The 21,382-nt window shown below is 41.5% G+C and overlaps 2 protein-coding genes across 7 annotated transcripts; one reads left to right on the top strand and one right to left on the bottom strand.

Moving 5' to 3' along the window:
- Positions 1 to 34: 34 nt before the first annotated feature.
- Positions 35 to 2,413, bottom strand: tmem14ca (transmembrane protein 14Ca). 3 transcript variants are annotated; one of them, XM_039790013.1, is made up of 5 exons: positions 2,285 to 2,413; positions 1,478 to 1,562; positions 1,039 to 1,140; positions 790 to 877; positions 35 to 229 (listed from the first exon to the last, which is right to left on the bottom strand). In XM_039790013.1, exons 2-5 carry the CDS (start codon positions 1,551 to 1,553, stop codon positions 172 to 174), a joined length of 324 nt encoding a protein of 107 aa, XP_039645947.1. In that variant the 5' UTR covers positions 1,554 to 1,562; positions 2,285 to 2,413; the 3' UTR covers positions 35 to 171. The 3 variants fall into 3 exon arrangements, with proteins under 3 accessions (XP_039645947.1, XP_039645948.1, XP_039645946.1); XM_039790014.1 differs by having other exon boundaries at positions 2,282 to 2,390; XM_039790012.1 differs by lacking the exon at positions 2,285 to 2,413 and adding an exon at positions 1,874 to 2,249.
- A 3,936-nt stretch (positions 2,414 to 6,349) lies between these two features.
- On the top strand, positions 6,350 to 20,138 carry tfap2a (transcription factor AP-2 alpha). 4 transcript variants are annotated; one of them, XM_039790009.1, is made up of 7 exons: positions 6,350 to 6,465; positions 10,917 to 11,336; positions 12,538 to 12,589; positions 14,185 to 14,410; positions 15,179 to 15,297; positions 16,962 to 17,103; positions 18,511 to 20,138. In XM_039790009.1, the coding sequence occupies exons 1-7, from the start codon at positions 6,433 to 6,435 to the stop codon at positions 18,797 to 18,799; spliced, it is 1,281 nt and encodes a 426-aa protein (XP_039645943.1). In that variant the 5' UTR covers positions 6,350 to 6,432; the 3' UTR covers positions 18,800 to 20,138. The 4 variants fall into 4 exon arrangements, with proteins under 4 accessions (XP_039645943.1, XP_039645942.1, XP_039645941.1 ...); XM_039790008.1 differs by lacking the exon at positions 6,350 to 6,465 and adding an exon at positions 8,047 to 8,253 and having other exon boundaries at positions 14,191 to 14,410; XM_039790007.1 differs by lacking the exon at positions 6,350 to 6,465 and adding an exon at positions 8,048 to 8,253.
- Positions 20,139 to 21,382: the final 1,244 nt, after the last annotated feature.

Genomic DNA, 21,382 nt, shown 5'->3' with positions numbered 1-21,382 from the left:
ATAATGCATTCATTCAAAAAGGACAAGACAATTATTCGTATTATATAAACAAGGTATTATATTTCATCCTCAAATATACACTTTTACAAAATGACTCATGTTCAACAGTAAATGACAAATGCTAACAGGCTGCTGCTGAAACAGGAGATGGGGTACATATCAGAAACTCCATCAGGACTCCTGGGGTTTCTGGAGCAATGCCATACCAAGCTTCCCCACCATCAGAAGACTGGAACAAGAAAAAGACAAAGAAAATATAACATCCCTGTTCTTGACTTTTAGCTCAGGAAAGTAGAGATTTTGAGTTGCTTCAGAGTAGGAGTGATCATCTGGGATCAACAGTAAAGGTCTATTGAATGATCCCATCACAGACACATTTATCAAGTAAATTCCCTCACCAGCACTCCTCGTTACTTCTAGGGCTGCACCATGTGAGGAAAATATCTAATTGCGATTATTTTGACTGATATTGCGATTGCGATATGATGCACAATATTGGAGGGAATGATAATTTTGCAAGGATCTGTACCAAAAGAAGATTTTTTTCTTTAGTCTGTAGGATACAATTTCTAGGTCGGGACTACTCTGCAGCATCACAATACTTAATTCTGAATGGTTTGACACATATTTTGCCTTTAACAAATATTGCGCCCCCTGTGCGATTTGGATATTGCACTAGTCCATATTGCAATTTCGATGAAATTGCGATTAAGTTACTAGTTACTTCACCTTGAATATGTTTATGCATGTAAAATTAGTTAAGTCGTATAAATGGTATAAGATGGATACCTTGCTCCAGCTATCAAGCCAGCTGGCATGAACTTCCTGGAACTGTAGAACCTCTTTCCCATGACGCCAGTCAAAGCTCCTGATGTAGCTGAAAGACAGCACGTGGTGGAAAAGGTCAGTGGGGAATAGAAAATGTAAAGCATTATGACCATAGAGACACATCACTGTTCTTATTCAGAAACTCTTTACCTAGATTATCAACCATGCAACACATATACACCAAATACAGTATATTCTTAGTATACCAACCGAGTGACACCCAAACATTACTGGCATCATTGGAGATCTGGTAGGCGCCAAAACCTGCGAGGCCGCCGAAGAGAGCACCAGCAGCAAGGGATGGGACACTGCCTGAAGTAAACAACACACACATCAGGTCAACACCTGCACCGGGTGTCCATAGGACTGAAGAGCATGCGTAGACTGGTGTGTTATAGAGGACACATTGTAGTTGTATATAGACCATGACAATAATTGAATGAACATGAAGGCAATTTGTTAACAATTTTAATGTTTACAACACTCGATTTTAGAGATGCAGTAATGTATAAAAGAATGTCAAACAAGAAAAGAAACACCATTATATAATCGATAAACCTTTTAAAGAGTTTAGGGCCCTTAAAAAAGCGTATCCTTCTACATTTCCATAGCTAATAGCTTCTATAATCATACATAATCCAACACATACCTGCTTTCACATAACCGATGACTCCCCCGGATGCGATAAGGGCTGCGTATCCATATCCTAGCCAATCCACAGACATGTTGGACACCTGCAAAGGACCGCAGCGTGTGAGCGAGCAAACAAACTTGTAACAATAGACCTTTTTCACGGCAGACATGTTGACATGTCATAGTAGGGAAAGCACAGGTGTATTCAAAACCATTAATGATGGCTGCATTCCACTTAGGAGAGGCCCTGGTATTGGGCATGCTGACTCACTGAAATGGCTTACTGGGACACTTGATGGAAGTAAATGTTATCAATTTCTGCTGTGCTATTCCTACTATAAGCCAAAATGTTTGCTGTGAAAAAGGTCCAATTCACACCATGACTTCCCGCTGCGAACCTAATATTACTTACTGATGCAAAAATACCTAAAGGACTGTCTGAGGGCTGCAACACAGAGCTGTTACAGAAAACTAGCTGAGGTAACAGAAAGTATAGAAACATGGTAGCATCCAAGAACGTTTCCTCGCTGTCACACAGCAGCGCTTGTCTGTTTTAGATCAGAAAACGTTACATTGTGGCCCCACTAAACATTATGTGTGTGTGTCTGGCTTATTAGATAAGGCTAGCTCCTGTACAGTTTAGCACACGCACCAGCAGCACAAACTAGCATCCCCGTTTTTACACCACATGCTTCGCTTACACGAAAGTTTACAGAATATGTTGCCTACGCCATTGTTTGTATGCTAATTAGAGCTTTAAACCTCTAAGAATATAAAATATGAAAACTTAAAAGACAGATAGATAGCTAACGTTACATACAACCTTGCTCTTTCAGTTCGTCCTCTGTCACAACCAACGGCAGCCTGTGCTCCACCGAGCACAAATTATTGGTACACATAACAAGCGGCAGGGTGCCTGATGGGAAATGTAGGCCATATTGCTTGGCAGGCAGGTGCTGCGTTCACAAGAGGCGGAATTTCTACGAATAATAATAATTAATAATTAATTAATAAATAGGCTTATATGGGGAGAGTTTTTTTCTGACACAGATTGTTCATATTCCTCAAGATCAAAATCGTTTTTTTTCTCAAAACTTTGCATGACTTTCACCATAGGCTACGTGTAGACCTAGTCGAGATAAAGAATAAAACAATTGCACATTTCGCCAAATGTAGAGAGCATAGCATATTCTGTTTGTTCTAAACATAACTTCCACCTCCTATTATAAATGCTATGCGTGTTATTGGCCTAATAAATGACGCTACACTAGCTGCTGCAGAAACCTGTTCAATGTAATGCAAAATAAATGTAACAAGAGTGTCTTCCTGTGTTTTCATGGGCATAGGTCGTGATTACATCACAGCACTTCAGCTTTTTAATAAATCCCTACTGTGCTTAAGTGCAGCAGTAATTTCAATCACGCCTCTGTTAAAATTTCCAGAATGAGCAGTTATTTATATAGGTTATTTTATATTATCGTGTATGTGTATTTTTAAGATAGCCTGCATTTCATTAGCCTACTTATGTTTATCAAACGTAGTATATTGTAGGCTACATAATACATTTCTATGTCTTATGTTTGTCTATGCACACAGACAATAAAAAGCATTTTGAAACATGAATACCCATTATTACCATGTGTGCGATTAATGATTCATTAACATGTTTGACATAAGTGAAGCATACAATTTGACACTTCCAACTATAAGACAGATTATGTGCCAGTGAGCAAAGCTTTCCAATCTGTTTCCACATTGATGCATTAGATAACGAACCATTATTTTCAAGTAATTTGCTCTAAGGGACTGTTGGGACTTTTGTTGTTTGCCCTACATAAAAAAAATATGATTTCACTGTAGGAGAGGAAGGAACGGTGGGAACACTGAACCCTGAATAATTATTAAAAAGTCGTCCTTATCATCTGCTAACTCCAGAGTCATGACATAGCAGTGCAATTCAATGTACTGAGCCCCCCCCCCCAGCACCACATCAAGGACCCTTACAGTTCCTCAGACACCAGAGTGGGAACTGGTTTAATTTTTACGACCACAAGATGGCACCCCAGGATTAGATTAAGTTGTGTTTTACAGTAAGACATACCCCAACATTCCCAAGATTTTTTTTTTTCAAATACATTTGGCTTTACATTCAGAGACAAATGTCTGCATAGAGGCAGATCAAAACACACAATATCACATTTCACTGCATTGGAATGTATGTTTTCAATATAGGCTATCAGGGCCTTGTTGGGTGATTACCGTGAAAATGGGCAGGTTTAGTCTTGGAAGTGTTAAAGTTGAATGAAAAAAGACAGGTGGATAAACGTCAAAAAGAGGGCTTAACCAAACCCTATGAATGTCGTCGATTTAAGTTTTGGCCAAGTAATAAACAAACCTGACATATGCCTGAATTTTGACCCGTGGCCATATTTTATATTTCACTAATTTGCACATGTTCCTTTTGACCACCTGCTTTTTTTTTGGCAGTTTCACTTACTGAAATGCTCACTGCGCACGCATACTCATTTGGTTTCAATTACCTGCAATATTGTCTTAAATCCACGGGCGGCGCGAGGCGGCGCGTCCTCGCTCTTCTCCTGAAGCAAGGTGGCGCTAGAATACAATTTATCTTCCTTTGGGGAGCAGCGTTTAACACAATGGGCCTGCAACCTTCCCCACTCACACATGTCATGATCTCACGGAGCTACATGGGGCTTTCTGTACCTTGAGTGCTGGTGACGGGACTGTCTTCAGCAGTCAGACCCGCTCAGCTGGAGCGAGTGGTGCAGATCAAGCGTGGACAATCTTTTCTAAAATAATTTTCCAACTTCTCCATAGCTTGGGGGCGACGGAAATAAGTCCCATCGCCGATCAATAATAATAATAAAAAAAAACAAAAACAAGGAGGAAAGGAGGAGAGACAATACGAAGAAAAGCTTCCCGGAATGTTTCACAACATTTTTTTGCCAATGAGAAAGGACGCGTAATTTACGCACGGAGATCTGTTTGTGGCTCAGCAGTTTTAAATTTTTTTTAAATAGACATGGACCAGTATACACACACACACACACACACACACACACACACACACACACACACACACACACACACACACACACACACACACACACACACACACACACACACACACACACAAATTAAACAGAAAATACTACTACTACTACTGCTAATAATAATAATAAAATCCCTGTAATTTCTCTAAATATGAATGGCTGTACAAAGTGCCTGGGGTGCCTTTGTTAAACCCAGCTCGCAGTTTTAGGAAGCTGAACGTTGCCGGAGGCCCGGTGCGATGGTGGAAGTGGTTGAAACCAAGCCCTAGACAAACAGGCAGGATATTCAAAAGGGACCCCGCTCTTGTTTGAGAGAAACCCACTCTTTCTCAGACAGCTCTGCTTTAAAACTTACTCCTCCCTCAGTGCGCAGAGCCCCAAACAATATTTCTGATCCCCCCCTCACCTCCCCCTCCACCTCCCTCTCTTTTGTCCAGTCCTGGTGCTGAGGTCTACATAGCTGCAGGTATTGTGTGTGCAGTTAAAATGTGTTCGCCTTTGAAGTCAAACATGAAGGCTTGTTTTAAATATTAACACCGCAAAAAATCTATAGATCCTATGTGGAATTACGCAATAGCAACACACACACACACACAAAAAAAAAAAAAAAAATATATATATATATATATATATATATATACACACACACAAGGATTTAATGGAGGGAATGCAAAATGGTGTGCAGTTTTCCCATACAAACTTTGTCCAATATTCTCAGTGCACGCATTAAATATGTTGAATGTACAGTAAGTGTTTGATGTAGTGAGAGAACCATGCAGCCGTCTGCCAGCGACGTGCACCGCGTCCTGTTTGCTGTCTGCACGTGTGTAGGTGTCCGTCAGAAACTTGAAAGAGGACAAAAAAGGGCTTTGACCATTACTGTATGTGAGCGCACGTGTTGCTCTCCTCTGTGGATGTGTGTGTTGGTGTGTGTGCGCGTGTAAGACAGAGAGAGAGGCAGAGCTCATTCGCCATTGGCCCGAGGGGTCTACATAAGTATGTATTAGAAATAAACAGTGGATAAATAAATAATGACCCGCACAATAGCAGGGTCGCTTTCTGTGTAGAAGCGATGATGTTGGCAGTTAACTTTCAAGTTTTTAACTTAACACACTTTCATTTGCAGTGAGAATTCATGGACAAAACAGTGATGAAAAAAAAAATCTTTATTATGTAAATTGAAGACGAACATATTACCCATATAGTTGTATAGTTTTGTTTTGCTTCATGCTCAATTTTCTGGCAGTTTTAGCATATTCTCTTATATATTTATAAGTAATTTTCATAAGGCTATTATTATTTTTTATTTTACTATCAATTAAGGGAGGGTAAAACCACATTACATTTTGTCTGCTTTTAATGTGCACAATAGACTTTTCTCACTTTTTACAAACGACACTAATTTTGAATGTAAATTCACCTGATGTAAAGAAACTGTCACGCTATGAACTATGGCTTGTATATGGTAAAAGGTTGAAGTGACATTTTACTGCAAGTATAAATAATGTTGGATTTAAAAATATATATATATATTAATAGCAATGGCTGTGATTCTTACTGGTATCTCAGAGTTTCCTCAAATAAGTAAAATCAATATGTTTTTTTAATTCGTTCGTTTTGGTCATTATTGTTTAAAGTAAACTCATTGAACAGTAGACAGTTTAGGCCTATCCAATAGGCTATGTCACTTTTTTTCCAGGTAGTTTATCCTTTCTCGTCCACACCCGGAGCAGTGCGCATGCGTCACTAGGTGGCCCCGCACCGTTTTTTTTATGGCCAGGTGAGGCGAAAAAAAGGTAAAAACAAAGTAAAGGTTTAATTTGGGACAGAAGGCTCAATGAGATAGACACGGCACCGGATCGAACCAAAAACCACCAAAGGCAGCAGAAGACAAAGAATGTCAATTATGGGCAGAATGGGGGACTGGCAGGTATGTGCTGCTTACTTTAAGACAAAGACACGGCTGTGAAAATCCATGAAAACTGTCAAAGTGTCGACTTGTTGTAGGATGAGGCTGCACAGGCACCGTGAAATCTTTTGTAAAGAGAGGTAGTACAGTACTCTTGTGTAGTTTAGAGGCGTCATGAGATCCTACATACATACATACATACATAATTTATTTTGGAACCTCTGTTTTGCTGTGATGTAGCCTTACATGTCAATTTGTCCACCTGGTCGGTTTGCTTTATAAAAACCTAAGGATGTTGATCGCATGTTGTTGTAGGACTGCGTTCCAAATACACTCGTATGTGTTTTATCATAAATTAAAACTATGTGGAAACAGACATGAGATGCGGTTTTGTCAAAAGTGGAGTAGTGACGAAACGCAGTCCATGTTCCAACATGTGTCGTTGCGTCTTTGAAGTCAGATCTAACTTCTCATATCTAGGCTGTATATTTACATCTGTTCCAAATTGGGATAACATGTTTTAAAGGCATAAGTTACAATGCATCCCGTAATGGACTTTCTTTAGAGTTTCGCCTTGCCTGGGCTTCACTGAAACCCTTTAGTGAGGTGTGGAGGATTTTTGGAGACGACCTGCTGAAACCAACCACTTAAAACACGTTAAACCCGATCGCCACCACATCGCAACCAGGCCAGATCTCCAGAAAGACACTCGCATGCATAGCTGTCATTGTCAGCCGTCGCTCCATCCTCATTAATAACAACTGCTTGCGAAAAGGTACTCCACCAAAAATGGTAATCCGTGTTTGAAACGAGAGGGGCCAACGCCTTTAAAGAGCTGGCGACCTGTCTGCTGACCCACGACCTGCTGAGGTGAAGGCTCGGCCGGCGACAGGGCAGAGCCAGGCTCCCCTATAGCCGCTCATTCAAATGAAACAAGGCCATGTTGTTGTGGTAATTATTAACATTCCCCCAAAGCCAGGTAGCCAGTAGACCTGTGGAGCCGCTTTGAATGGCTCACCTTTTTTTTCTTTTTCTATTTTTAACATAACATTGAAAGAAAAGCCTCTCAAGGTCTCCACTCTCAATGGGATTAAAATAACAGTTTCGGAATTAAAAAATCCAGACTGGCAACAAAGTGTGTGACACGGTTGCATTTGCATAGGCATGCTGTTTTCGCATCAAGTCCTAGAAAAGTAATCATAAAGACTCTATGCGTTGTACACGACTGAGCCGCAAACAAATATTTCACAGCAAAGACATGTCTCTTCTTTTTAATCACACCAATGTAGGCTTTGTCGTTAGAAAAGCATGTATGAAGTCTAACGAAAGACGTGTACAATTAAACTAGAAACCTTCCCAGGTGCATGCAAGTGCACATGCATGACTATACCCTCCCCCTGAACAAACACACACACACACACACACACACACATATACACCTCACTGAACAGTAGAAATATGAAGCATGTGTAGCGTCTTGCTGCTTTAGTTTTTACCTGTACGCTGTCCATTGGTGTTGTGTGAGCAGATGGGGGGAATCAAACGGCTGTTGATATGCTAATGAGGCCCTGTGCCAGTGTTATTACAGAGCTGCTCCAGCCCTTCACTTCCACCATTAGAGGGAGACCTCAGAGCGCAAGACAGACAGCAGCAGCCCACAGCTTCAATAAAAGTAGTTTTTCTGAGCGGGGAGCACAATTCACTGAGTGAAAACAAGGCTCAGGCGATACCTATACTCAATATCCACCTCAACAATCCATGAGAATGCTTTGGAAATTAACTGATAACATTAAATATGAAGATTGCGAGGTAAGGGGATCCTCTTTGATTTTTTTTTTAATTTTTTTTATTTATTTTTTAATTTAATTTAACTTTTTGAAATGTACTAAAATGATGAATTTAGATTTAGGGGTGTGTTGTATTATTTAGATCCAGCTATGCCATTCTTTTGACAGCTGTTAGTGAATACATTTAATTCAACAGCAGGATGAATAGATCCATGTCCATCTCTATTCATTTCATAGCTTCTTCGTTTTTGTGTATTTGTGTAGAGTAAAATTAGAGGATAATAATAATAATAATGATTATAATAACAATAACAATGATCATAACAGTGATAATTATAGTAAGAATGATAACAATACCAATATTGAGAATAATAATAACAATAATATTAATGAGAACAATAATTTTGCATTATGGCAATAACAGCTGCTTTTTATATTTTAGTTGCACACCAGTGGATTTAAAAATCACAACAGAGTTTTTTTCTTTATATTCACATCAAAAATATATATATATATATTCAAATATTTAATGACACGTGTAAACTTTTAAAAGTAAAATAAACTTACCATACATTTAATTGAAAATAAATAGTTGGACTAAATGGCATTATGTAAGCGTTACCTGCTTTATTCACTGCTTACATGACATGGACATACCCTTCAGCTTTAATTTATCTACAATTTGAGCCGTTAGATTTTGCGTGAGTGCCTGTATGTGTGGAGTGCATACACTGAGTGCTTGTTGTTATGGGCATAGACAAAGTTTGGCAGTAATATCAGGGGACTTTGTCAGGAGTGGAGAAGCCAGTCGAACGTGTTTTCAACCGCGTGAGGCGATAGGGACGGCCGGGGCCAGGGAAACAAAAGCTGGGCTGAGCTCCGCGCTCGTGTTGTGGTGATTGTTTTTTATTTTACAGGCAATATTTTCCCGCTGGTTTGCATGCGAAAAAAAATCCGGTCACAGCCCGGTGTTTCGTAGGCTAATTTAAAAATGTGCGATTAAGCAGGAAGGGGGAGTGGAGCTCTTTGAGCCGCGCGTAAAAGTTGGTTGGAGCGCCGCATCCGAGCGGCCCTGTCTTAGACTTTGGGGATTTATTGTTTCTCCGCTTTTCCGGGTCAAAGTTAAAAGTTAGCCGGTGTGACTTTGGGTTTGGAGTCGAGGAGGAACCGGTGGATTAATTCGGCGGAGAAAGAGGAGAGAAAGGAGACCCATGGAGGGCAGCTCGCAGTCGGAGTCTGAGGTGGAAAACAAAGGGACGAGCGGTAGAAATGAACCGCTCGGAATGCCCATAACGTCGTCTGCTGGATTTTCGCCCAAGTCAGAGGTGCACGTTGTTTCCTTCCATGGCTTCTTCTTCCCCTGTCTGTGGTCCACCTCCCTTCATTCCTATGTCTTTCTTTCACTTTTGCGCTTTGGCCCTGGGACCCTTTTAAAATGCCCCCTCACCCCCACCTCCTCCTCCTCCCTCTCTCTCTGATTCGTCAGACGAGAGTGAATGTCCCTCTTTTTGTCTCTCTCTCTCTCCATTCCCTCCACAGTCTCTCACTCCCTCTTTCTCTCTCACTCCCTCTCTCTCTCCCCATCTCTGATTAGATATACTGATTCCTCCTTTCAATGGACGTCATTTAAGCGCAGACTCCTGCCTTGAGTTGCGTCCTCCGCTTCACGCCCGATTTCCGACCATTCTTTCCTTATTATTAAGTATTCCTGTAATATTAATAGTCATGAATGCGTTCTATTAGGAGTCCAAGAGGGAGACGAAGAAGCGGCTCTTTTGCTAATATGAGCTCAAGCGAGGGGACGACAGCACTGTGATAGAAGCCAGGGGAGCAGGGAGAAAAGAGGCTTTACCAAGAGAAACTTTTCAACCCAAATCCGCCAGCACCGCCGAATATCTGCATTTTTAGACCCACATGAAGGGCAGCGGGGATCTAACCATTTATTTCTGATGGATTATCGTCCTGCTTCTGTGGCACATATCTGATCGCCGGGGCCATCGTGATCTTTCAGGACAGAAGAGGCTTTTCGGGGGGCTACAGTTTTTTTTTTTTGGTTTGCTTTTTGATTCCATTTGCTCGCCCCCCCCACCCCTCCAAAACACTCGAAGTGTTTTTGAACTGATTATTCTTTTCTTGAGTGGCACCAAAAATCCTTTGAAATGTTAGTGCACAGTTTTTCCGCGATGGTAAGTTGCCTCACCGTGTCAGATACTTCGAATTTGTTTGCACACCCGATTTTGTTCTAATATTTCTTTTCTCTGAATAGTGTTTTATGAAGCTTGCATGCCTAAAGGACACCTTGTAGAAGTGCTGAAATAATGCAAGGCTCGGTTATTTATTTGAGTGCATTTCCACCTCCGGAATTCCGACGTTTTATTTGATTATTGACTTTTGAGCGTTTATTATCATGCTATTTTATTTCGAAACTTAAGTTGTCGGTGTGTAACGTTGCTGTCTTTATTGTTTGAAATCGGTCAAAACAGATTATTCAGATTGAATACAGATTCCACACTTGGTCTAATTCCTGTCATGCTCTCAGGCCATATTTGATAATGCCCCAGCAGAAGCCCGCAGAGCATTCTGCAGTTAAAACAAAGAGTGGAAATGCGATCATTCATGGTTGTGTCTTTCTAAAAAATGTATTTAGGCTAAAAACACACTTTTCTTTCTGTCCTCCCCTGCCAGGACCGTCACGACGGCACCAGCAATGGGACAGCCAGGCTACCTCAGCTGGGCGGCGTGGGCCAGAGTCCCTACACGAGCGCTCCTCCGCTCTCCCACACACCCAACTCGGACTTCCAGCCCCCGTACTTCCCCCCGCCCTACCAGCCCATCTACCCGCAGTCTCAGGACCCTTACTCGCACGTCAACGACCCGTACTCCCTCAACTCCCTGCACGCCCAGCCGCAGCCGCAGCACCCGGGCTGGCCCGGCCAGAGGCAGAGTCAGGAGAGCGGCCTGCTGCACCAGCACCGCAGCCTGCCCCACCAGCTGTGTAGGGAGTACCGCCGGGAAGTGCTGCTACCGTCCGGCCACGGCATCGATACGGGACTCTCGGACTCTATCCCTATCCATGGAATACCTCACTCTTTAGACGACGTTCAGGTGAGGCAGCAGTTACCTGGCTCTCTCTTTTTGTGGGTTTAAAAAAAAAAAATGGAAAGTGTAATATGTGTCATTATTAATGTTAGGCACAGTTGGTTGCACTATAGGCTATATTTTGAATTAACATTATCATTAAAAATAATAACGTAATTGTATTTTTTTAATTTGAATATTTGTATTATTACCATTTGTTCAAGCACCCTGCCTTTAAAAAATAACGTCCTTTTAATTTTTAATATTATTAGGGTATTAGTTAGTTTTTGTTATTACTATTGCTTAATAAATTTTAGGAGGATGACACACATTACATTATTTAGTAGCCATGTTTTACTGCCTGAAAAAATAGCATTTTTACCCCAGTGTTGTCAAGACTATTTCGAATAAAACAGCACAGCTTTGCACCGTTATTTCCATTTATAAATTATATTTTTCAAAACATTAAATATACAAAAAGCGTGTTGCAAAATTCGATGTGGTTTTGTTCACTAGTATCACTTAAATCGGATTAAATGAGTGATTGATTCAAAAGCAAAAACGGTGCGCCCGTGTTTCTACACGGATTCCTTCATGTTCTCTGACTTTATTTGATTTCTCCGTTTAAAAAAACAGATGAAGCTCGCCGTTGTCTGCGAACAGTAACACTGTATAATGCACACTCAAAGGAGAATTGAGTTTGGTGGATTATGCTTGGGTAATAGCTAAAGATGCATGATAAATGAGCGCTAAAATTGTCAGTAACCCTCATTCTTATTTAGAGCATTCTTCCCCAGTTTTTAATCAGAAACAAACACCAATAATCCTCTAATTAGTTCATAGGCCTTTAATAGGCTGCGCTGCCGTAATTACTATCCAATCTAGATTAGAAGTTTCCTTGTGAGTAGATCCAATATGAGGGCGGAATTAGGTCAGGATTATGGGGCGACACAGCTTCGTTATTTAAGTCTGAGTTTGTGATCTAACGTAATGGGTCTATCCGTGCAACCCGCCGAAAAACACCCATGGACAATAATAACAGGTATGGGCCTCGAGAGCCTCCATGTTGGCTGATTGTGGCCGCTAATTGTGTCAGGCTTTGTTCACGCACAGCATCCTGAGTTACATTCACTTACACAGAATGAGGGCTGATATTTTCTTGCCTTTGTGCTAACATTGGTTCTCTTGTCTTTTTTTTTTTCTTCTTTTTTTTGCATTTCTTTCATAGTCTGTTGACGATCAAGGAATTCACATTCCCGACCAGACTGTAATTAAAAAAGGTAAGCAATTTCCTCCAAGATATCATGCATGCATGTTTCTGCAAGCTACGCGCAAGCACACACACACACACACACACACACACACACACACACACACACACACACACACACACACACACACACACACACACACACACGCACGCACGTACTGAAACACACACACACACACACACACACAGCGGTCACCATTCTGCTCGAGAGAACTCGATGCAATGCGGTAATGCCTGACTGATCCTAATACGCAGTAGCCTATTTTTCATTACATGGTTTCCAAGTACATCAAACTGGCTGCACCTTTTTTCTCGCTGATGGAATTTACTGTCAGCGTTTCAGAGCACCGGGGAGATGAGTAGAGCTAGTGGGCTTTGTAGGCCCGTGGTATTGATGGTCAAAGATACAGGCCTATAGACGGTCCTGGCACTTCAGTGGTGAAAGCCAATAGCTGCAATCACACTGCATGGTCACATTTAAAATGGAAGTTGGTAGCGCTGGATAGAGCACAGGTCTAGTGTGCGCAGGGTGATACTCATGTCATTTAGGGAGGGAATCATAATAAAATAAAATAAATTTAAAAAAAAGCCCTGACTGATTAGGCGAAGGTTGTTGGATTATTACTTATTTATTTTGCTGTCAAAAATCAGGATGATTTGTATTGTTATTGATACGACACGAGGAGGCCTTTTCATGGTCTGGTTCAAAAGCGTTTTGTCAGGTGAAATTAGAGCTCACTAGATTATATATGGGGCGATTTTTCTTTCTTTTTCTGTCTTTTTTTCTCCATTCTCTCTATTTTGAGTCCGTCTATCTGCGCATCAACATGATAATTGGCTTCTTATATTAGTAATCTCAAGAGTTCGTTTGACTCCTATTGTCTCTATTAGGCTCCCCTGAGCCATTAATGTCACAAGTGATCTATCCAAAGGCGCACAGTCCCCTTTGTCTCCGGTTACTGCGAACCAAAACGGTGTAAAGCCCAGTAGTGCTGAGCCCCCCACCACCCCCCATCCCCGGTTTGAAATCACACACGGGCGATTTTGCAGAGGATATGTCAAAATAGGTAGACTTTACCAAATCGCTCGGTTGGTGTGGTTGCTTTGTGCAGAGTCGATCCATGGTGCAAAAAATAGGCTGTATGAGCGCTCGGATACTGGAGAGTCTCGCTGTCTGCTGCTGAGATCTCTACATATAGGCTGCGTGTTGATCGGTGTTTTTTAGATAAAGAACACAATTATGGATATATTATGAATTATGTACATGTGTAGTTGGGAATATTCCTAATAGTCCCGATGTTACTGATTCCACAATGCACACACAAACATTATTATTAGTATTATTATTGCTGATATGATTACTATTATTGCCATGCAGGCCTCTATTAGTCGCTTTTCACTGCATGTCCCTGTTGCTGAAAGTGGTGCTAAACTCTAAATCCAGGGCCTAAATCCCCCCCCCCTTCTCATTTAGTTAAGGCTCTGCATTGCATGAAATTCACTGAGCACGGTCTCTCTCTCTGTCTCCCTCCTCCCTCCTCCCTCCTTCTCTCCATCCCACCATCCCTCTCTTTCTCTCCCCCCTCTCTCTCTCTCCATTGCTAGGTCCAGTGTCTTTATCCAAGAACAACAACATCTCCTCCATCCCCGTAAATAAGGACGGTCTTTTCGGAGGGGTGGTAAACCCCAACGAAGTGTTCTGCTCGGTTCCGGGTCGCCTGTCCCTGCTCAGCTCCACATCAAAGTACAAGGTCACAGTGGCGGAGGTGCAGAGACGCCTCTCGCCGCCCGAGTGCCTGAACGCCTCTCTGCTGGGCGGGGTGCTGAGGAGGTGAGTTCCACTGAAAGGCTGCAAAAAGCTCCACACTCTCTCTCTGTACCTGCGTGTGTGCGTGTCTGTGTGCGTGTGTATGAACTCTCTCACTTTACTCAGAGCAACTCTCTCTCTCTCTCTCTCTCTCTCTCTCTCTCTCTCTCTCTCCTCTGTACCAAGAATAATTAAAATCGACCAACCATGACACCTAGCTCCTGCATTTAAAGCAGGAGGGGTCTGTTAAATTCCATATTAACTTCCCTAGCGCACTGGATCTCTCTCTCTCTTTTTTTTTTTTTTTTTTTTTTTTTTTTTTTTTAATGTAGGCCTAGTCTGTTTCAAGCCCAGCTCTATAGGCCCAGTGAAGGCATTACACATGAAAACATTGGTCTCCAGTGAACTGTCTACTGAAGTGCTGTAGACACGCAGCCAGTAATAGTACTGCCTATTAAGTAGGGCTTTATTTATTCATTTTGTACAGTATTTGTCTGCTGGTGAAAAGGCTGGGCTCTTTCAGTATTATTTATAGCTTGTATGAGGGATGTAATGGAGGGTAAAGCCAGCCAAATTCACTCCATTCACCTTTTAATTAGTGAAAAGAGCTGAACCACATTTACTGGCTGACATAGGATGTAAATATCAGAGTATGCACCACAGGAGGTATCATCAAAATCCCAAGTGATAGGACTTTTTTTCTTCTTGTAAGTCTAAACCACAGTATGTCCCTAAATTCACTCCATTATTGCATATTTTATATATTTAAATGTCTCCTCTGTTCTTTCACAGGGCCAAGTCTAAGAACGGAGGAAGATCCTTAAGGGAGAAGCTGGATAAAATCGGCTTGAATCTACCTGCGGGCAGACGCAAGGCAGCCAACGTCACCTTGCTGACGTCACTAGTCGAAGGTAAGCCGGGTGCCGTAAATCACGTCCCCACTGTTGTTGCTCCCGCGATATCAGGTGCTTGCAAACTGGGATTTTTTTTCTCTCTCTGTCTCTCTCTGTCTTTCTCTCTCTGTGTTGGAAATCAGCATATGCGCTCATCCGTGTAATGTGGACCGACTTTGCCTCGCAAGTAATAAAGCATGAAGGGTGTGTGTGTGTGTGTGTGTGTGTGTGTGGGGTGGGGGAGGGAGAGAGAATGGTGCTGGTAATTTTAGTGGCTTTGCAGCGTTGGCCTTCGCTTTCAGAAGCACACTTGCAGGTCCACGGCTGGCCTACTTTATACACTGGATGAATTTGTGTTGAAGTCCAGTTAATTATTGAGTGCTGCTTGTTTATTGGGCACCGCTGAGCTGCTTCACCTCATGGATGAGAAGTCGATTGATTTATTAACCCAGCATTGTTTCAAACATTAATACAGCCATGGGTATGGCAGCGCAGGGCTGATTTTTAATGGCGACTTAATTCTTTCGTTAATAGCTTCCCAATGCTTTAGGTTTCAGTGGAGATTTTTGTTGCATGCAAATGGCATGGCGCTGACCTATTGGGAGCTATATGTTTTGGGTCTATTAAAGAATAAATTAGTCAATTATGGGGCGCTGAAAAGATGCCTTTTAGGCGACTGGATAAATCAATTTTGCTTGCAGAGTTGAACCAGATTTTTCAGTGCAGTGTTATTTGGTGTGTGTGGGTTTCCAAAGGTGAAAGCCTGCGATGGTTCATTGGTCCCTGTTAATCATTATTGCGGAAGAGGGCCGAATGCAATGTTTAATGTGCTTCGTAGAAATGTGCTGCTGCTGTATTGTAATGAGCCTGGAGAAATGTATGATTCTGGGTAATAAGGGGGTGGTGGCACGTGGGGGGTGGATGGCAGAGAGAGTGGGAGAAGGCAGCCGGTTATTTAGTGAAGGGACACTGCGTTTGCTGAAGTGCTGTCATTGTTTATGATCCGCTCCATTTTATGGAAACGAGTTTACTGGACTTGAGCTTTGATGCTAATTGGCGCATGCGTTCTTCCGGACTGGAGGCTTATGGGCAGGAAGCCCTGCAGTAAAAACTCAACTGCTTCAGGAAATTAAAACCAAAGACTTGGGGGGAAAAAAGTCAACCAACTTAAGAAGCGAGCTCAGACTCGGACGCAATGAAACCTGTAATTCTCATATTCTATAAGACAAAGTGAGATTTAGGTATAGCCCTTTAAAATTGCTTCCCCATGCCTCTGTGATCTGCAGGACTTTCAGTAATGTGCAGGCATTGGTAATCAATGACATGGTGTTAAGCATGACGCTCCATCTATATTTCATATCCACTTATTGTTTGCCCTCCATATGTAACCGTTCTCACGGTATGAAGGAGACACGAGGAGTGTGTTGGCAGCTCGCAGGGTTGTTTTATTATTATTATTATTATTATTATTATTATTATTATTATTATTATTGTTATTTCTATGTTGTTTTCATCATTAGTGTTGCTGAGAAGGCACAGGTGCTATACCCTGCTGTCTGGACGCTTCGTTCAGATCAGATTCATCATGTGTTAGTCCAAGCAGGGAGTGGGAACTGCTCTGAATTTGATGTAACCATATTTAATAAGCAAACACATTCAACCTCATTTTTTTTCTTTCTCAGGCGAGGCGGTACATCTTGCCAGGGATTTTGGTTATGTATGCGAGACCGAGTTTCCAGCCAAGGCAGTAGCTGAATATGTAAACCGTCAGCATTCCGACCCAAACGAACAAGTCCAAAGAAAAAACATGCTATTGGCCACAAAGTAAGTGCTATTATCACATTTCACTGTGTCACACCAAATGCATCCTTGTCTGTTATTGTGTGTGTGTGTGCGAGCATGCGTGCGCGGGCGTGTGCTTCTTGACAGGCGCATACACACACACACACACACACACACACACACACACACACACACACACACACACACACACACACACACACACTGTATTAAAATGCAACAAACAAATTAAACAAATAAAGTGTTTTAATGATAAATACTTTGTCATCATTGCTCCATCTATTAGCCCTAATATTAGGCTAATTAATACACTTTTTTCTTTTTTAAAGCCACACACTTGTATATGTTACTGGACGTCTCTGCTAATTCTGGATTTTATTCAGCCACTTCTTTTCTTATTTACGCTTGTGATTCAACATTATATTATGCATTATAATTCAAATAGGTTTAGTGCAGTTAAATGCACTGCTGTTGGCATGTTGACTGGGCCTTCCCTCATCCACACGCGCAGCAGTATTTAGTTTGCCTTGTGATTTCAGTGACATTGACACATAACTGGTTCACATGCAGCGCTACCATTGGTGCTGGTTATTTTCACTATGCGTTTACTGGGGATTCCTGAAATGGCCTGCATTTAATATTGATGACGGGCTGCTATAATCCAACAGATGTCCGCTATAATCGCTTATTACAGGCTTTTTGAGTGTTATTAAAATACCAACGCCATGCAATAGAGAGTTGAGCCCGCGTTAGCTCACCTTTTAATGATAGAATACAACTTTCTATACGGTCTAAAAAATACAGGCTACATAAATATATTTTGAGGAAATAAAAGCATGATGTATTATTATTTTTTAACTCTAGCTATAGTTTTATGGTATGGTGTTTACTGTCTGTTAATCAGCGACTGAAGTTCAAAGTTTACCCTGCAAAAATGTTCGTTTTACATGGACAAGTCATTTGCTTTTGCTCATGCTTTCTCTTAAAATCGTATTCTTAATAAAAGGAAGATATCCTGCTGATATCCACTGAGCTCAGAGATGAATTTCCACCTGTTTATAGCCTCAGGACATTTTCCTTAGCCCAGTGTTAAATTCTGAAAACAAAGCAGAGCAAGAAACACAATTTCAGTCCACTAATAAATGTAAAAAAAAAAAAAAATAATAAAAAATGATTGAAAAGAGATCTCACCTTATTAATGGCTGCTCACTTTTCACTTTCTTTAAGCTTATTTAGAATTCACAACCCAGCACACCTGTGGGACTGACTGATTATAAAATGGCTATTTTTTTTTTTTTTGCAGTTTGATTTATTTTCCTCAGAACATTAAAAATGCATGCAGGGATTTGCGATGTTTGTTGCTCGGTCATTAACACACCGCTCTCTCTCTCTCTCTCTCTCTCTCTCTCTCTCTCTCTCTCTCTGTTTTAGGCAAGTCTGCAAAGAGTTCACAGACCTGCTGTCCCAGGACCGCTCGCCGCTTGGAAACTCACGGCCGCAGCCCATTCTAGAACCGGGAATCCAGAGCTGTTTGACCCACTTCAGTCTAATCTCGCACGGCTTCGGGACGCCGGCGCTGTGCGCGGCAGTCACAGCCCTGCAGAACTATCTGACCGAGGCTATCAAAGCCATGGACAAAATGTACCTCAACAACAACCCCAACAGTCACTCAGATAACGGCACTAAAGGCGGAGACAAAGACGAGAAGCACAGAAAGTGATGTTTCCATCCCACCTTCACCGAGGGGCCAAACCCCCCAGGGCTCTTCTTCAACACCGGCCCACACCCCTCCGCCTCGCCCCGGCCCCCCACCCATCCAATATAAATATTATAAATACCTTATAAATACTATTGATAAAGTTAAACGTGCCACTTCCTGATCTTGCGCCGTTTCACGTTTTGTTTTTACATCCCACTTTGGATTCACGGGAAAAACGACGCAAGAACCTTCTTCTTCTTCTCCTTCTTCTTCTTCTTGTTCTTCTTCTTCTTGTTCTTCAACACCTGAACCATTTGAAATGTTATTTTAAAAAAAAAAGAAAAAAAAAGAAAAGAAAAAAAGCTGCAGAGGAACAGCTCCAGGGCGAGGAAAAGGTGTATTGCCTCAGCCAGAGGACTTTTTATGTACTCCCCTTATTTTTTATGAGCTGCAACGAATGGACTGAAATCCAGCGACCCCTCTATATCTCAATTTTACGATTGTGACAAAAACGAAGCTAAAAGAGGATGCATTCTTATCAGTATTGTGAATAATAAACTTGAAAAACAAAGAGAAATGCCACACAGCTCCATGTCATGACTTCAGTTGTAGACTCTCACTCTCTCTCCAAGCGACCAACTTGAACTTTTTGAATTCCGACACGATTCACGGTTATATAAGGGAATCAGTGTTCATGTATGTATATATTTATTTATGTGTAATTTAATGGGAATTGTAAATATGGTGCGTCTGTTGAAACTTCTTTTTTTATTTATCTGGTGCCTCCTGTTTTAGTGGGTTTGAATATTCGGTTAGTTCTTCATGTGATTTTATGGTTCTTAGAAAACAGAAGTTTGGGGTATTTTTTATTTTCTCTGGGATATTTCAATTCAGCCCTCTTGTAGCATGTTGAGGCGACATTGAAGCAAGTGAACAAATTGAATAGAAATAAACTTCCATTTCTCTCTATATAAAATATATCATCCTTATTCAGTTCAATTTCAGTTGGATTTGAGACAGAGCATAGGTGAGACCCTGAGAACTGTTTTTTTTGTGTTTCTATTTTCGTTTTTATACAAGCTTTTATGTGTTGTGCCAATCAGAATACGTTTCACCTCTTGTTCTCTCCTTGAAGCACCATAAAAGCAATAAATGGAGTATTGTCTTTTTTTAAATGTTGGAAGACATTCAAAATACATTTTTTGGGACCACCTGATATCTTGTTATGTCCGATAATGTCCAAAATTGGAGGCGGTTTTAGCTGTATTGTATAGACATGTGCTGGCAATAGTTCCCATGCCTGTCAATGTATTATAGTCCTTTGTTGCCCAGAAAAAAAATAAATATTTGATACGCTTCATCTCGATTATTATTCATATCTTTTAATTTTTTATTCACTGCCTGATATGCCCGGGTGTTTTTCTTCTTTCAGTTTTTTTTTTCTTCTTTTGGTCTTAGTATTTTCTTCCATTCTGAACGGCTACAGTAATTGAGTTTAAGTCTCCCCTGACGATTGCTCCTTGCAATAAGCAGCTGAACTCATTGTTTCCCTCAAGTATAATAAAAAAAATCTTACTTTAAACTCCCTAGTTCAGAGCACAGGATCTTATGCAGGCCAAATGGCTCACAACAATGGATATATTCGCGTTTGAAGTGTGCAGCGCCACCCCTCCAGCTAAAACCCTCTGAGATGTATACAGGCCTGGTGTGCAATGTTTGGTTGTTATAGGCTATATTTGGCTCTCCCCCCAGTTTATTCTGTGCTGGAGCCTTATTCAAAGACATGCATCAAATATTTGTTATGTTGTTTGCCTCTCAGTGTAGGCTAATCAATGAAGAATCAGCGCTCAGTATTTTTATTTGTATTTTTAATCTATATTTCGTGCTATAACCATACTACTTTCGTAACGAATCTCCTTCTCTAACTGGTATTGTGTCTCATGTCGGTGTGTTTGCCTGAGTGAGTCTATAAATGTGGCTGTATCACGCAGGCTGTAATGGCAAATCTGATGCTGCGTGGCCTTTGCTTTATTTTGCGCGCAGAGCTGCAGAGAGCAGGCCGTTGCATAACATTTGAGTTGAGTTTGATTGTATATTGATGGCGTGGCACCTATAGCTCGAAATCAATCTAGTCTGGAGCAGGAATCAGTCTGGTGATATATGCATCTTGGTATTGTTTCTTGCTTTCCCTATTTCACTGTCTGGTAACCATGCAGTTTAAAATATTGTAACACTGGGAGAGCACTGGGCGACCCTCGTCCCTCCCTCGCTCCCCTCCTCCTCCTCTCTCTCGCTCTCTCTCTCTCTCTCTCTCTCTCTCTCTCTCTCTCTCTCTCTCTCTCTCTCTCTCTCTCTCTCAGCAGCCATATTTATTATCTGCATGATTTTCGGGCCCTGGTTTAATTCTGAGGCAGTTGTTTTGCAGGAGGGTGAATGAAGCCTAACTGTACATGTCCTTGGCATAATTGCGATGCACAGTGCTGCAGCAGGTGAAGCGAGGCATTGTCTGTCAGGCCCTGTTTTTGTTGGCTCAGGCTTCAGATTGTGTGTGGGATCCTGTCCTCAGGCACAATAGCTCACTCATAAAGGGGAGAGACTACCCGG

This window comes from Perca fluviatilis, chromosome 22 (genome assembly GCF_010015445.1).
Source record: "Perca fluviatilis chromosome 22, GENO_Pfluv_1.0, whole genome shotgun sequence".
Lineage (NCBI taxonomy): Eukaryota > Metazoa > Chordata > Actinopteri > Perciformes > Percidae > Perca > Perca fluviatilis.
The sequence above is the reverse complement of the archived record's forward strand: the minus strand, read 5'-3'. Positions and strand labels throughout refer to the sequence as shown.